The sequence below is a fragment of the Monopterus albus genome, unplaced genomic scaffold (assembly GCF_001952655.1).
Source record: "Monopterus albus unplaced genomic scaffold, M_albus_1.0 scaffold139.1, whole genome shotgun sequence".
In the NCBI taxonomy this organism is placed as follows: Eukaryota; Metazoa; Chordata; class Actinopteri; order Synbranchiformes; family Synbranchidae; genus Monopterus; species Monopterus albus.
The window spans coordinates 884,758-900,194 of record NW_018128019.1 but is presented as its reverse complement, the minus strand read 5'-3'; the positions used below and the strand labels follow the sequence as shown (position 1 = coordinate 900,194).

The window sequence follows — 15,437 nt, the reverse complement described above, 5'->3', positions numbered from 1 at the left end:
AGACACTGGTGCTGCATGTATGTCTGAGAGAAAGTGAAAAGCATCTGACATGACCATTAGAAACACTCTACGGGATTATGGACAAAGATATCGACCGCGGATGGCTTGTCTTAAGAAGGTAGGTGATCATAAGAGATCATAATCATAACCTTGCTCAGGTATATAGACTATACCTGCAGACGCACCTATAGATAGGTCAGTTATATCAACCCTCCAACGCAATGGTTGGACTGTAGTGGTCTACTGTAACCTCATAAATCCTGGTTGTGTTGGCATTAGTGCCAAGACAGTCTGATTTCTTTACAGGTCCTCAGAGGAAATCTGGATTCATGATGATTTATTTATATCAGACAGTTGTGGACTGCATAATGCTTTGAGGAATTTCAGCTAGCAAACATGCATTGTTTATGTATTAAAATATGAATTTGTTACATTTCACTGAGAGAAACGTCACAAAATGACATCAAAATACTGCAAATCAAATGTCATCTTGGTTTCAGTGCACACTTTTATCTGCCCATCACACTAAATATTAGACTGTGCTTTGTTGCAACCGTTTCACAGTAATAAGGTCATTAGGTTTAATAAGCATTAAGTCTGGATCAGCATCAGTGCTTCCATTTACACCAACCAGCCCCTGGAAAGAATTTAATCCAAGCACTGTGTATTAAAAACAACAGCCCAGTCCTGTGGCTAGAGCGGCACATGATTCATCATCTCACATTTCAAATTCATTCAAGTTAGGAAATACATATGTGCACTAAGTTTTGGTACTGGAAAATCTGTGTAGGAAATAATTAAGACAAAAGCTATTTCATTAACATAATACTTTCAGAGCCTACTGATCCCAGATGATGCATGGCACTCAGGGTAACAAGGGAACTCATTTACAAAAGAATTTGTTTGGGTTCATGAAAGCCCACTTTGGTCCGGCTGAGCCCGGAGCTTACGGCCTTTCCAGGATGACTTCAAAGCACAAAGCCACTTCAAACAGGCCCAGGAGTCAGCCACATACACTGTGTCTTTCTCTCTCACACACACTTTCACACAAAATGAATTAATGCACTGCTTGATTCCTGGCTTTCTAGTACACACCTGAGCAGTGGGATCTGTGGGGGCTGTGGCATAAGATGATAAAACTATTTAGATGGCTGTGACTCATTGCAAACCTCCCACACAAGCCAAACAAAAGCCATGAGATCAGGACATGAAACAAACCTCATATCACTTCACATGTATAAATGCAGCATTAAAGTTCAGAAATGCCATTTGGGGAAAAAAAAAGCTGAATGGCTAAGATTGACTTAACTAACTACAGCAACTAAATCGTCCAACATTTGTCTGATAGGAAGTATTAATTACACAGGCTTGGAGGGTGAACCCTAATATCCCAAGGGGGCAAGTTGCCACAGAGTTTTCAAATCAATTTAGATGCCAGTTTTCCAAATATTTCATTAAAGAGAGGAGAGGTTAGTCATGGTGTTGTGCATGCTGAAGATGATGACAGTAATCATCATCACCGTCATGTCCTAGACACTTCACAATGAATAATTCTGGAGCAGATTTCATTCACAAAAATCCATTACCTGCTTTTCTCCACAAAATACAGTTTTCTGGCCAGATTTTCCCTCCGACCTATTAAGTGTAATAGCAACCCGTTGACCTGGTAACCTCTGTTGTTGTGGTAACCCTTTATATTTGTTTGCAGGCAGAAAAGGTGTTGCTGGAGATGCAGGACCCCAAAACAGGTGTGAAGTCACAGCCTCAGAGATTGGTTATCACAACGATACCACATGCTATTACCGGTGAGGAGAACACACTGACGCACGCATACAAACACAGATGAATGCACATATAAAGTAGTACACAGGATGTTATTCTGCAGCTGGTTGAGTGATTGTGCCTGCATAGCCTCAGTGGAGGATACCAGAGCTCTGGGCTCAAACTCGAGCGCTACAGATTTCATCTCCATGACAACCCCAGTGATCTCGGAGTCAGAGAGAGGGAGCAAAGTAGGAGGTGAAGGAGGATGATGATGGTTGAGCGAACGAGAGGAAAAGAAGCAAACACAAACAGGAGAAAAACAGAGAGACAGCGAGGAGGTGGTGATGGAGGAGGAGAAGAAACAGACAGGGAACCTAGACTTCTACGTCACTTGCAACATAAAACTAAGGAACTGCTCCTCTGTTCTCTGCTTCTTTCCTTTTGTTTCCTTTCCTTATTTGATAAACTTTCCTTTACTCTCCTGTTGTTTCCTCCCCTCTTTTCTCCTCTCCCTTTGTTTAATTTCATATCGTTCCCAGGCCTCTTTCCTCCTTTCCTATAGATTTGTTTCCTTTCCCCTTCTCTTCTTTTCTCTACTTTGTTTCCCATTGTGATTCTTCCACAGATTCCCTTGTCTTCCTCCTCCTTTCCTCTGTCTCCCCCATTAGCTGTAGAGACACACAAGCTATCGGTCATGGTGTTTTCGAGAGGGGTCTGGCATTTACAGGCACACTCCCACCCACCTGTCGACATATGCAACACTTATGTCTTGTTGTTCTCTGTCAGAGCTGCTTTTCTAACTAGTGCTTCATATTTTTGACATATTCTATTTGATTTATCATATGTGGCTTTTCTCCTCAGGTGAAGACATAATTGCATGGCTAGCGGACAGATTTCAAATAGACACACAAGGTGAGAGATGCGGTCAACATACATGTACATGATACACAGAGTATGTCAGTTAAAGGAGTCTTTTTTTGTATTTATAACATTAGCATCAAAGTGGGTCTTACTATGTCTTCTCAAGTAATTAAAATTGCCATGAACCTTCCTTTGAAGTGAATATAATCAGTGAATTTCTGCTTGTCCCCATGTCTGTTGACTTCAGAGGCGAGGAAATTTGGCTCTATGCTGGTAGCGTTAGGATACATCTACCCTCTACAAGACCACAAACGCTTAGTGGTCAAGCCAGATGCCTCTCTCTATCGCTTTCAGGTGAACACACATGTCAGATCCTTAGCAAAACTCTCAAAGCCTTCACTGAGGACTTGGGGTCATTCCTACTTTTAAGCTTCATTTTAGTAAATTTCTGCTTAACCTGTCCAAAGAGTTTCCCATTAGAGGGGCAGAAAATACGTGTTTATTTTGTAATAAAAATCCCCAAACTGGTCTCATTTTGGATTCTAGAGTAACAGTAAATTAGCCCAGTTTTGTGTTTGACCTGTCACAATAAATCACAATAACTCTTCTGATTCTGTGTCACTTCTGTCTTTTGTCCTTTCCAGACACCGTACTTCTGGCCCACACAGCAGTGGCCTGTTGAGGATACAGATTATGGTGAGCATGATTACATTTGACCTCATTTCCTGTTATCAACACACTCAGCTAACACTCCTTTCTGTTTTATTACCGAAGCAATCTACTTGGCAAAAAGAAACATACGTAAGAAAGGAATCCTGGAGCTGCATGAGCAGGTGAGAACAAGACTGAGAGACCCATGAGAAATTATGTTTGCTGGCATTTACTGAGGGTGTTACTTTATGTCCTCAGGAGCAGTATAACCGTCTTCACAAGTGGATGAATCATAAATGGGATTTCATAGTGATGCAAGCTAAAGAACAGTACAGGTAGGTTTGAGAGAATCTCAAAGACATCACTGGATTTTAAGGTCAAGAAGGTGTTATGATTCTGTGTGTTTGTGCACAATTTTAGGGCTGCAAAGGAGAGGAAGAAACCAGACCGTGTGGTGTTTGACTGCCAGGAGAGAGCCTACTGGGTGGTTCACAGACCTCCAGTGAGAATACACACGCACACACACATCCTTGTTTTCATCACTTACTGGATCCCTACATAGACTTAAATTCATTTCCAAGAGACTGCTACTTGCCTAACCTTAACCCTAGCCAGAGCTGACACTTGCTCCAACCTTACATCCCTTCGTTTTCATAAAATTCAATGAACTATGTCATGGGAACCACCCTCCGGTCACCACAAGTGACTTCTGGTCCCCGCAAAGATAATAACTCACTGATTTTGGGTTACACAAGTATAGAAAAACAAGGACACACACACACAGTTATTGGACTTGTGCTCCGCACACAGCTCCATGTAGATAACAGTGGATTTCCAGCGACAGAGAAGCGTGAAAATAAATTGCACTCCTCCTCTTTACTTCCCAGGGTATCTCATTATCTCTACCCATGATGCCTCATTATCATTACATGTCCAGTCAGAGGGAAAGGGCACAAGTGATTAATATTTCACACTATGTAGGAGAATGTTATGCAGTGGTTTGCACCTTGTGCTTGTGGCACTGAGAGTCTGTATTCATCCTGTGTTGTCAGGCTGGATTACTGACTCACAACTTTTGCTGAACTGCAACTAGCAAATGTTTAAAAGAGTAAGTGATAGTTACAGGATCATGGTAAATCCTCATACAGAAGCACCAGTTGGAAAAAATCATACAGTCAGAAAACTCTCAGACATATCAGTTATACAGCAACAACTAAAGTTTACTAACACTAAAGGTCATACCAGACCAAACTAAGGCTGTAGCAGCAAAACACCCGAGTAAACTGAGCAAAGACGCTTTTTATTGCTTATGAATTCAATTTCATTTTAAGAGGATTGTGTTATTGTTAATATAATTAAAATTTATGAACATTGACACCAGCCAGCCTAGCCGTTTCCCCCTGCTTCTAGCCTTTATGCTACGCTACGCCAATCACTTTGTGGCTGCTTTTGTACTGAATACACAGACGTGGTATTGACATCTCATCTAACTCTTGGCAAGAAAGTATATAAGTTTATTTCCTAAAATGCTGCGAATAAGAATAAAATGACAGAAACAAGCTTGCTAACTAGTGTATATATCACTTTTCCTTCAGCCAAAATTTTTTACCCAGTTTTTTGAGAGCATTTTTGGAAGAGGACACTTTCCATGACATTTTTGTTGTTGTTGTTGTTGTTGTTTTTTTAATTGAAACAAAGTAACACATTAACAAAACAGGACCGAACATGGGAGACAAGAAAACAGATACATGACTTTACAAAAAGATATAGAGTGTTTTACAAGATTGTAGGGTGTGAGGGTGTGAAGTGTGGGTATTTCTAACTTATGCAGTCTATGAAATGAAAGAAAAGGAAAAGGAGGGAAAATAAATAAATAAAAACATAAATAAATAAATACCAATAATAATGATGATAACAGTAGGTTGGTCCAGTGGTTTATGTGTAGTGATTTTTTTATTTCCAGTTTTGAAAGATTGTTTTCTTGGCAATAGATAGAGAAATGATGAGTGGGTTTTTGTATTTGATTGGTAGGTGGTTGATTTTTATGATATTACTGAGTAAACAAAGTGATGGAGAAGGAGGGATTCTACAGCCCAAGATGGTGGAAAGTTTCTCTGTCACTGCTACGTATCCAGGGGGAATGAACTGGTTGGCAGGTCCAAGTAGCATGAAAATAATTGTCAGTGCAACCTAGAGTGCATTGTGAACAGATGTCTGTGTCAGTGAAACCCATGTTGAACATTTTACTTTCTGTAATATGGGTCCTATAAATGGTCCTGTATTGTATAAGTTGTAAGTTTATGTTGCTGGTCATAGAAAAGATGTTATTGCAAATTTCTGTCCAGAAGTTGGAGTTGAGGGGGAGAGTTAAATCATTTTCCCATTTGAATTTTGGTATTGTTATTGTTGAATCTGTATTTGATATGAGTTCATATAGCTTGGATATTATTTTCTTGGAATCTGTAATTTTCATAATTTCATATTAATCCACCCAGATCAAACAGGTTTCATCAAAAACAAAAATGCTTCACATAGCATCCGTAGATTATTTAATTTGATTAATCTTGCACAACAAAAACAAACCAAAACCATAATTTTATCACTAGATGCAGAGAAAGCATTTGACATAGTTAACTGGACATTATGCAGATTTGGGTTTGGAGAGTCGTTCACTCATTGGATAAGAACACTGTACACATCACCTAGGGCGACAATAAGAACAAACGGGATGAGGTCACAAAGTTTCATTTTACAGATGAGGATGCCCACTCTCACTATCTCTATTCGCCATTTTCATCGAACCTCTAGCAGCAGCTATACGACAGAACAATATAATTAAAGGAATACAAGATACTTACTCTAGTCTTTATGCAGATGATGTATTGTTATATTTACAGGATCCCTACAATTCTCTACAGGAAACATTACACATTAACACATTTTCTAAGATCTTAAACTATACAATAAATTGGGATAAATCTGCCATACTACCACTCTCTGAGGGGATGCCTAGGATTCTGCAGCTCAAGACTCCTCCCCCCACTTCTGCACAGGCAACATTAAATATCTTGGTATTAATATCTCTCCCAGGCTGTCAGAACTTTTTAATCTCAACTACACCTCCTTGCTAAAAAAGATAGAAGATGATTTTAAATGTTGGTCCAATCTTCCTTTCTCACTCATTGGTCGAATAGCTACTGTCAAAATGAAAACTCTACCTCAAATCAACTATCTGTTTACAATGCTTCCCACAACACCCACAGATAAATGGTTTAAATGACTTGATTCTATAAATTTCCAATAAAATTGTGAAAACAAGAAACCCAAAATTTCTCTATCTACACTCCAAAAGAAGAAATCACTAGGTGGTCTATAGCAACCAAATTTCCAATATTACTACTCAGCAAATCAGCTACAATATTTAGTCAAATGGATTCAGGGCAGTTACAACAGTGCATGGATAGAATTAGAGCAAAAATAACTCAGTTGCAGACCTCCCTTTTCTACCAAACTCTATTAAGAAAATGAACTACTGTAAGAACATCACACTCCTCTCAACTCTGACAGCCTGGTGGAAAGTAAACAAAATCACTAAATCATCACTCGCACCATGTAGATACACTCCAATTTGGCACAACCCTGATTTTCAACTGCATAATAACCCTATCCATTTGCCAACATGGCAACTGTCTATTTCCCAACATGGCAACACAAAGGAATCACTCACTTACATCACCTATTTGAAAATAACCAGTTCATATCATTTAATACACTGATCCAGAGGTACGGAGTTCAGAGAGAACAGTTCATCCAGTACAATAAGCTAAAATCCATAATTAAATCAAAGATTAGTGTAACCAGTAACCCACTACAACCCTCCAAATTAACTGATGAAACTTTCCATGACATTCTGTTGTTACGAAGCTTTACTGAGGATTCCTGAGTCTGCATGTTATTTGACTGTCACATACTGTTTGTAGAACTTATTTATAATATGTTTCCATGTGAGCTAATATAATCCAGTTACAGATTTATTCCATATATACTGCACATTCAGGTCAGTACATTTTTTGCTGCTGGAAACAAACTACTTGGCGTTGTAGCTGTTCAGGAGTGAATCCACAAAATCACATTTTACATGTGACTGGTTGTCTCAGATGGTCAGGAAAAGTAGGACACATTATAAGCCTATGATTAGCACAATAAAACAGCCATCTGCTTTAATGAATTACTCCTTTGGTAAACACACATTGTGTATTTTTGTCTTTGTTGATGTGTGTGCACGTGTGTGTAGCCAGGGACTGTGAGTGCCATGGACTACGGACTGGATCGACGAGTAGATCCTAATGCAGATGAGGTAACAGGTGAGTCACTGCATGACCTGTATGAACATGATTCCTGTCAGTCAGCTTATATTCAGTAAGAAGCCTCGATGCATAGCTGCAGGTGGAGCAAAGGCGGCTTATCTTCCTTTTATGTTCCCTCTCTGCAGTTTCAAATAGCGCACTTTTCTTTTACTAAATTCTTCTCTTCTTTTCTCTTCTCTTCTCTTCTCTTCCCTGCAGGCATTTCCCATGGCTCTTTTTGTAATCTGACTTTTAAACTGGTTATGAATCACACACACACACATGCACATGTTTGTACTTGACATAATGCATGTATCCCTAAACTGACCATCAAAACTACATGCCAAACCTACTTAAAGGGGCTCTCCACTCATTTTACTCATCAGACTAAAGGTAAATCCCAGTTCCTTTATATTATTGTTACTTGCTCGACCTGGAAGTCATTCCGGTCCACGTCCCAAAGCTCTTACTGTATTTCTGCTCTGAGGAGACGAGGATACTTGAATGCATCTTTTGTGAAAGTCTGTATCATCAGTTTAAGTGATAGCATTGATAATAAACATAGTTTTTAAAAATCTGTGATATGACAATCTGTAATAACATCTGATATATTTTCATCCTCAGGCAAAAACCCATGACTTCTACGAGAGAATTGTAAGTGAGAATTTATTTTCCACTCTTTCTTTGACTTCTCTCTCACCCTGTTTCATCTAAACCAAGAGCTGTATTAACCCTTAGCATCTATCTATAGAGACAACTCTATTTTTTCTCTATTTTAATGGCTGGCGTCTCACCTCTGCTTTCTGTAGATGATCTTTACCCAGCAGTCCATCATGAGACCTAGAGTGAAGTCATCTGTGTCCATTGGCGCGTAAGACAGCCCGTCCTATTCCCACTTCTCCTCTAATAGCAAATAGCAAACTTCACAAACGTACATCTTCACTGACTGACCTGCAGGTGGGGAATGATACACAAACAGTAACTGCAGGTTCAGTGGCTTGTTCCCAGTACATGATGAAGTGATGCAAATCAAATTTTTATTTCCCTCCAGATGACTCAGATCTGATGTTTTCATGGGTGTGTGAACAATCCAAATCAGATTTTTAAATGAGACTGGGGCCACTTCATATATGGTCCTACATCTGATTCGTATACAATCTCTTTCTATGTGAGCACAGTCAGAGCGGTCAGGTCAGAATTCATGAGGTATTTTTTCACCATCTCACTTCTCTTTACGTGTGTCAGTCCACATATTTAACAATGTTGATTCCTCAAAAACCAGGAAAAATAAACCTAGAGGAAAGCACCAACAGTGATCGGGGTCAGTGGAGAGATGATGAAATTTCACTTCTGTTGAACATTTTGCTTTTGATCAAACCAAACTGGAAGGAACATATTGTAATCGGGTAGTTTCTGAGGAAACTGTGCAATTTGACTGTCACACAAATGACGTTACTGCTGTTATTCTTATACACATGTGGCTCACATTACATTTAAATCTATGTGGCAGTTCAGGACCTCAGCAGTGTGTTCACCTTGGAGCTAAATACATGCCTCACATTCAGGTTTGTAAGTGACATCAACACAAAAAGATCTGACAAGCAACAAACCAACTCAAATTAACTTAGTGGGTCAGATGAAGCTTCATTTGAGCTTTGGAATACATTAGAATACATGCTGTATATTTAGTCCCTTATTTATTTACAGTGTAGTCTGGCTGAGAGTCAGTGTGGAGAGTAGGAGAAGTTAGTATGTCAGTATTGTATTAAGACCAACTTGAAAAATCCCAAACCTGTCTTTTAAGGCCTGTGATGTGAACTTGGCTCATGATCGCCTGTAGAGAAAAAGTTACTTTCTTCACACATTAGACAATAAATTACTTTTCCCTGTTCATGCAGATTGGTAAAGTACTGTGCTACCTACAACAGCCATGACCCCTTCCTGTCCAAGTGTCTTCCCAGCAACCCCTGGCTGACTGATGATGTCACATACTGGACCCTGAACATGCCCAAGTGAGTCAGCTGAGGATGCAGCATGATTTATACTGTCTTCACTATTACAGGGGTTCAACTGAACGTTGAAGTATAAATTTAAAAAGCTCAGTTGTGTATATACTTTGATGAATTTCTTTCTCTGTGGTTATTTGTGTGTAACAGTGTAGAAATACCGACTAAAATGCGTGTGGAGAGGTGGACGTTCAGCTTCGGAGAGCTGCTGTCAGACCCTCGAGGACGAGACGATTTCAGACTCTTCCTGAAGAAAGAATTCAGCGGTGCGATGGTTAATTAGATCAGATAGACAAAAATAGTGGAACGGCACAGATTACACAAGTGCTATTATTGCAAACTTGCTGCACTGTAGATTTTTTTTTTTGCAATGTTAATTTTCCAGCCATTAGAAGGTTCTAAGAAAAGCATGATGACTATACTTTTTTTCTGTTATGTTCTAATTTATTCCAAACCACTTCAGGTGAGAACTTGGCATTCTGGGAGAGTTGTGAAGATCTGAAATGGGGCACTGCTGCGACGATGAGAGAGAAAGCAGAGCAGATCTACAAGTAATGTCTTTCTTGTCTTCTCTGATCAATGATAATAGCAGTAGAGGTGGGAAATAAAGCTAAAGGGTTTAGTCTAGTCATCAGCCTGATAGTCAGAGGCAGGAAGTTGCCATGAAGTAAAAGTATTAATGCCTGTAAAGATACTCAATTACAGATAAAAGTAATGATCAAATAAAGTACAAGTACCTCAAAATAGTTACAGTCCTTGTCTGTTTCTCCCACTCTCCTGATCCCAGAACCTTCCTGGCACGTGGTGCACCGCGGTGGATCAACATCGATGGAAAGACAATGGAAATCACAGTGAATGGCCTGAAACACCCACACAGATACGTCCTGGATGCAGCCCAAACTCACATCTACATGCTCATGAAGAAGGTTAGTAAACACACCAGCAGTTGGGTTCAACCACAAGATAATGGTGGCATTTTATGTTCCAACAGCTTGTACTCACCTGCATCAAACACCACAGATTCATGACGAGTTTATATATATAATATATATTTTGCAGGACTCCTACGGCCGTTACCTGAAATCGCCAGTGTTTAAGGATACGTTGAAGAAGGCCATCTGTCCCGAGGAGCACAAGTTCACGTAAGATACTTTTTCAGATTATGCTGAACTCTTATCCATGGCTTAAATTGGCAATAAATTGAAGAAAAAAAACCAACAGAATTTGGTTATTTCAACCAGTCTGATAAAACCTTGCAGAGTCAGAAATGGTAAATCATATACAGAAAAGAAAGGGAAGTTTATTCACAGCAAAGGGTGCCTTGGGAGTGACACTGGTCATCTCTCTGGCTGATATTAGTGTCCCTGTAGCTTCCTGAAATTACCACATCTGTCCCTCTCCAAAACTTAATTTTCACTTTGCTATTCCCTCCCTCCTCTTCCCTTGGCTGGTTCTTTCTCTTCTTTCTGTTTCTGTCTTCATGGATCAATCTTTCTGGTCTCCTAGTGACGCCCAGTTGGATCAGAATGCGAAGAACAGACGGCCCAGTCTCAGCCCCATCATCCTCCGGCAGCAGGAGCAGGAGCAGAGGGCCAAGATGGCCGCCAGTGCCACCGTTGACATCACACAGGTCATGAGCAAACTCAGCAAGCAGAGGAATGAGGTGTCGCCGCATCCTCCTCCTCCTAAGAAGTGAACACAAACGTGATGTTCAGTGACGTGGGAGTTTTAAGTACTCAGAATTGAGATTGAATTTTTTTGTGAAATTATTAAAATAGAAGCTCTGTTTTTTTCCCCCCTTAATGACAGTGTTTACATTTTAATGCTAAATTATAATCAATATCTATAATAACAATGGACTGTGTCAGTACTAATGTTAAAGAATCACAAAGATTTGTTTCCTATGTGGCGTTCTGTGGAAAAAAAAAATCAGCTGGTGATTGTTTCAGTCTCAGAATATCACAAAAAAGATCATCCAAACCCAGTGCTGCACACCACTGTCATGCTAGTGTGGTTGTTAGCATTACGGAAAGCAATAATGTGCAGTACTGAAAATGCAATCAGAATTTAGTTGCATGGTATTAAAGCCAGTGTTATATATAGACATTAAATAGTAAATCTGTTACCAGTGTAGTATTGTGATACTATTTTGTATACTGTGCAGTATTGGTTTTCCATGTACAGTAGTTATCTAGGTTTTGAGACATTTGCCACTTTGACACTTTTCTGGAGTTTTTCCACTATAACTTAAATTTCTTTGCTTGGTAAATGACATCTGAAAACCAGGCTAATGACAAAAGCCGTACTCATACATCTGTTACATTTGTGTCCATTCAAGCGGTTGTCTGTCATTTATTTCGCATAACACACATTCTGCACCGGTGTATGTGCTTTGTTTGTCATCAGTAGTAAGTTAATAAAACAACCATCATGTCTATGTGTTTGTCTCGAGCTGTCGTTCAGCCACTGTTTTCACGTCATTCTGTCCATGCATCTGTCCTGATTGTTGGCAAAGACACTGGACAAGTCTCAGTTATGCCTCAAGGTATCCTTTATTTTTCTATTTTTATTTTTCCAGTCTCTTTTTATTTGCATTTCCCTCTATTTTTCCAGTTTTCGTGTACTTCTTACTTTATTTTTTGCATTTCTTTCTATAATTTCCCATCCTTTTTCTTTTTTACCTGTATTTTTCTTTGTTTTTCCTGTTTCTTTCTCTGTCTTTCTTCTTCCACAAAGTATAAATACAAAACATCTACTGTTCAAAAAAATGAGATGCCTACTGTAATAATAATTGAACCCTGTTGTTAACTGATTCATAGTTTGAGCTTGAAGCAGTTCCAGATTCTCAGATGTGATTGTAATATCAAAATGTCACCTTGGGATCTGGGGAACTGTGATTATCATTTTTCACTATTTCAGTTCACTAACTGTCAGAATAACATAAAGCAATAGCTGTATTATGCATAGTACATTACAAGGGCTTCTATAAACCATCACAGTGTATCATAATGTCGCCACTATTGCTCTGAACATCATGGTGTTTAAGTAGGTATAATAGTTATAATGGTTTGTGTGATTTTGCTTACACATTAACTATATATAGGAGGAAATTGCAGACATATTTATTTCTGGAGTGAAACCCTCTCTAGACGTCCTGTGACTTGTGTTCCTTGCCCTCTGACCTCACAGCTGTGCCGCTTCACCACGCCTGTCCCACACCTTGCTGTCTACTCTGGCATCACTGACTACCCATCTGCCAACGCCTCGCCCTCTCTCCCCTTTCTGACCCACACCCCGGCTTGCCCATCCCCCATCAGCGTGGCCCTGGATAGCACTTCAGCCTCTGAGCGGCGAGCGGAAACCAGTGAGGGAGAAGGCGAGGGGAACCCTCAGACTCGAGCCCCCATAGGTGGGAACGTGTCCAAGCCTCGCATGGCTTTTTCACTGCGTCGTCTGCTGAAGCGGGGCTGCACCCCCTCCACCATGTTTGCCAGCTTATCCCCTAAATGCCCCTCAGCTGCTGGGACAAGTAGCCGCATTCAACCAATCAGCCCGGATCAGCCCACTCAGGCTCCACCCAGACGGATTGGCAAGTGAGTGTGAGCCAAACAAATATACCAATGAAAATAGCTCTAACCTCATACTTATTTAGCATTTGTAATCTAATGTTCTGGAGTAAAGCTAACAGTGTCCTCATGCTTTCTGACTGCACTGCATTTTAACCTGTGTTTTATCAAGTCCATTCTGCAAACTTCCAGTTTTTTCCAGATTAAAGTGGATATTCCTCCAGAATGCCGTATCTACCCCATAGAGTCTGAGGATGAGGAGGAGGAGAACAGGGCTGCATCTCGCAGCGGAGTGGGAGCCAAAGAGATCATCTGCCCCTGGGAGAGCCTCACGCCACAGAACGGGATGGGCTAAGAGGCTGAATTAAAAAGATGGAGTTTGTAAATCTGTGGGGCACAGATGCAATGTGCCTGTTTAAACAGGTTGGAAGCAGATTTCCCATGTTATGACAGAGATAAAAGATCTCAGGCAGAGCATTAAGTGTTTATCATCCTTGTGTAAACACGATCATATCCTCACCACAAGGCCACTAACTACAACATAAATGCCAAACAACACAGAGACTGGCACAGATCAGTCAGCCCGGGACACTGTAGAGATGGCGGTTACAGCAGATTGAGCATCAGCATGTTGTAGGAAACATACGTTTTCAGAATCAAACACTGCCTGTTGGCTTTAAATGGCTCGGTTTCATGTTGGCTGCAGCATCATCCACTTCTCCACTGTCCAAAATCAGTTTTTTCAAAACAGTTTCTCCAAAATATGGCTAAATACAGTTAGTTGTCAATCACAGTTATGTAGTTGCCAGGAAATATTGAGGTCATGGCTTAGAATTCCTGCATTCCCTCCTCTCTAAGAAATGTTTGAGCAGCCACTTAAAATAATGTAAAAGTTAGTTTTTTATTTAGATTTTATGTTTAATGATATTTTGTTCCAATTTTATTAGCTTCAAATCTTTCTTCATACAACTGTAAATGTAATTTTGGTAATGAAAAGCATACTTATATATTTGTATAATATAAAACTGCTAAGGTCTTTAAAATTCCCAAATTCCCATCAAAATTATAGAGTAAATAATCTGGCCACATTAGCTGTAAATGATAAACAGAGGTTCAATTGTATTTTGCATACAAGCCTACAGGTACAGTAGGGAATGTTTGTTATTCAAAACATTTTTGGTGGAATATTCCCTTAAGTACAGCCTTACTGTCACTGACCCTTACTGATGTGAGTGCCAGCTGAGCCAGCTGTTTAGACTGGAGAGTTAGTTTTGTCAGGCCCAGCTTCACTAGTGGACAACAGGGTGTACAAACATCCAAGAGCTTTCACAACCTGCGCTGTAGCTTTCACGTTTAAACCTCATGCTGTGTTTTTTCATAAACAGTAGCTCAACAGCAGCCTTATCCACCTCCACACCCACAGATATTTAGCTTTTACTTTGGCCTTCGACGTTTCTACAAAGCTGGCATGAACACATTTTTTAAGGAACAGGGTCACAAGCATCAAAAAGTAACTTATAAGCTAAACGATTTCTGTGATTGCCATGGAGTGGACATATTTGAACTGATAAAAATATAGCTACTGTATTTATATATTTATTAATAATGATCCGTTTTCTGAAATAGAGAATTGTTCTTGTACTGCTAAATAGACTTAGATGCCTCATCCCCAGTTTACTTACCTCTTACACACATTATGTAAAATGAGAGCACATGCTACTACATGTTGCTAGTTACTGTAATGGGGGATAGGTAATAGTTTTGTATTTGACTCCACTGCCGTTTTGTACACTGTGTGTAGCTGTTATATACTGCACGCGATCCTGAGCGAGGTGGTTTTCTTTTTCTCACGTGTCTCTCCAGTAGGGGCGGCAGTACAATGTGAATTAACTTTCAGAATGTATTATCTCTACTGTGTTTACAGATGCAAGAATGTGAAAAATACCTTAAATGTGTTTTATTTGATTTGTACATTCCATGGCTTGTGTCAAGTGCCTCAATAAATAACTTGACAAAAAAGTCCACCTTCTTCATGAGATACTGAGACATTTGAACTTAAAGCACTAGGTCCAGCAAATTACCAAAAATACTAAGTTTCTCACTTATATAGGCTTGTAGACAGTTTTGGTTGTATTTGCTCAGGTTTTGAGAGATGTGTGTGAGATTTATGCCACCAACAAAACAATGTAATAGAATTTAGTTTGCAGTGTGTTTTCAAAGCACACCTGATATATATAAATATA

The 15,437-nt window shown here is 39.7% G+C and overlaps 1 protein-coding gene across 2 annotated transcripts; it reads left to right on the top strand.

The window, feature by feature from the left end:
• The first annotated feature begins 6 nt into the window (after nucleotides 1-6).
• LOC109967923 (regulator of G-protein signaling 9-like) lies at nucleotides 7-15,374 on the top strand. 2 transcript variants are annotated; one of them, XM_020613835.1, is made up of 19 exons: nucleotides 7-118; nucleotides 1,709-1,805; nucleotides 2,626-2,676; nucleotides 2,873-2,979; nucleotides 3,270-3,321; nucleotides 3,400-3,458; nucleotides 3,535-3,611; nucleotides 3,697-3,778; nucleotides 7,571-7,633; nucleotides 8,247-8,276; nucleotides 8,432-8,493; nucleotides 9,521-9,634; nucleotides 9,779-9,894; nucleotides 10,092-10,179; nucleotides 10,416-10,554; nucleotides 10,688-10,770; nucleotides 11,135-11,258; nucleotides 12,818-13,221; nucleotides 13,387-15,374. In XM_020613835.1, exons 1-19 carry the CDS (start codon nucleotides 50-52, stop codon nucleotides 13,547-13,549), a joined length of 1,980 nt encoding a protein of 659 aa, XP_020469491.1. In that variant the 5' UTR covers nucleotides 7-49; the 3' UTR covers nucleotides 13,550-15,374. The 2 variants fall into 2 exon arrangements, 1 of the variants encoding a protein (XP_020469491.1); XR_002276013.1 differs by lacking the exon at nucleotides 13,387-15,374 and having other exon boundaries at nucleotides 11,135-12,173; nucleotides 12,818-12,895.
• The last annotated feature ends 63 nt before the right edge of the window (nucleotides 15,375-15,437 follow it).

Coding starts and splice junctions, on each gene's coding strand:
- LOC109967923 (XM_020613835.1), top strand. CDS start 50: ATGACCATTAGAAACACTCTACGGGATTATGGACAAAGATATCGACCG. Junction 119..1,708: donor GGATGGCTTGTCTTAAGAAG/GTAGGTGATCAT, acceptor ATTTGTTTGCAG/GCAGAAAAGGTGTTGCTGGA. Junction 11,259..12,817: donor CCACCGTTGACATCACACAG/GTCATGAGCAAA, acceptor CTGACCTCACAG/CTGTGCCGCTTCACCACGCC.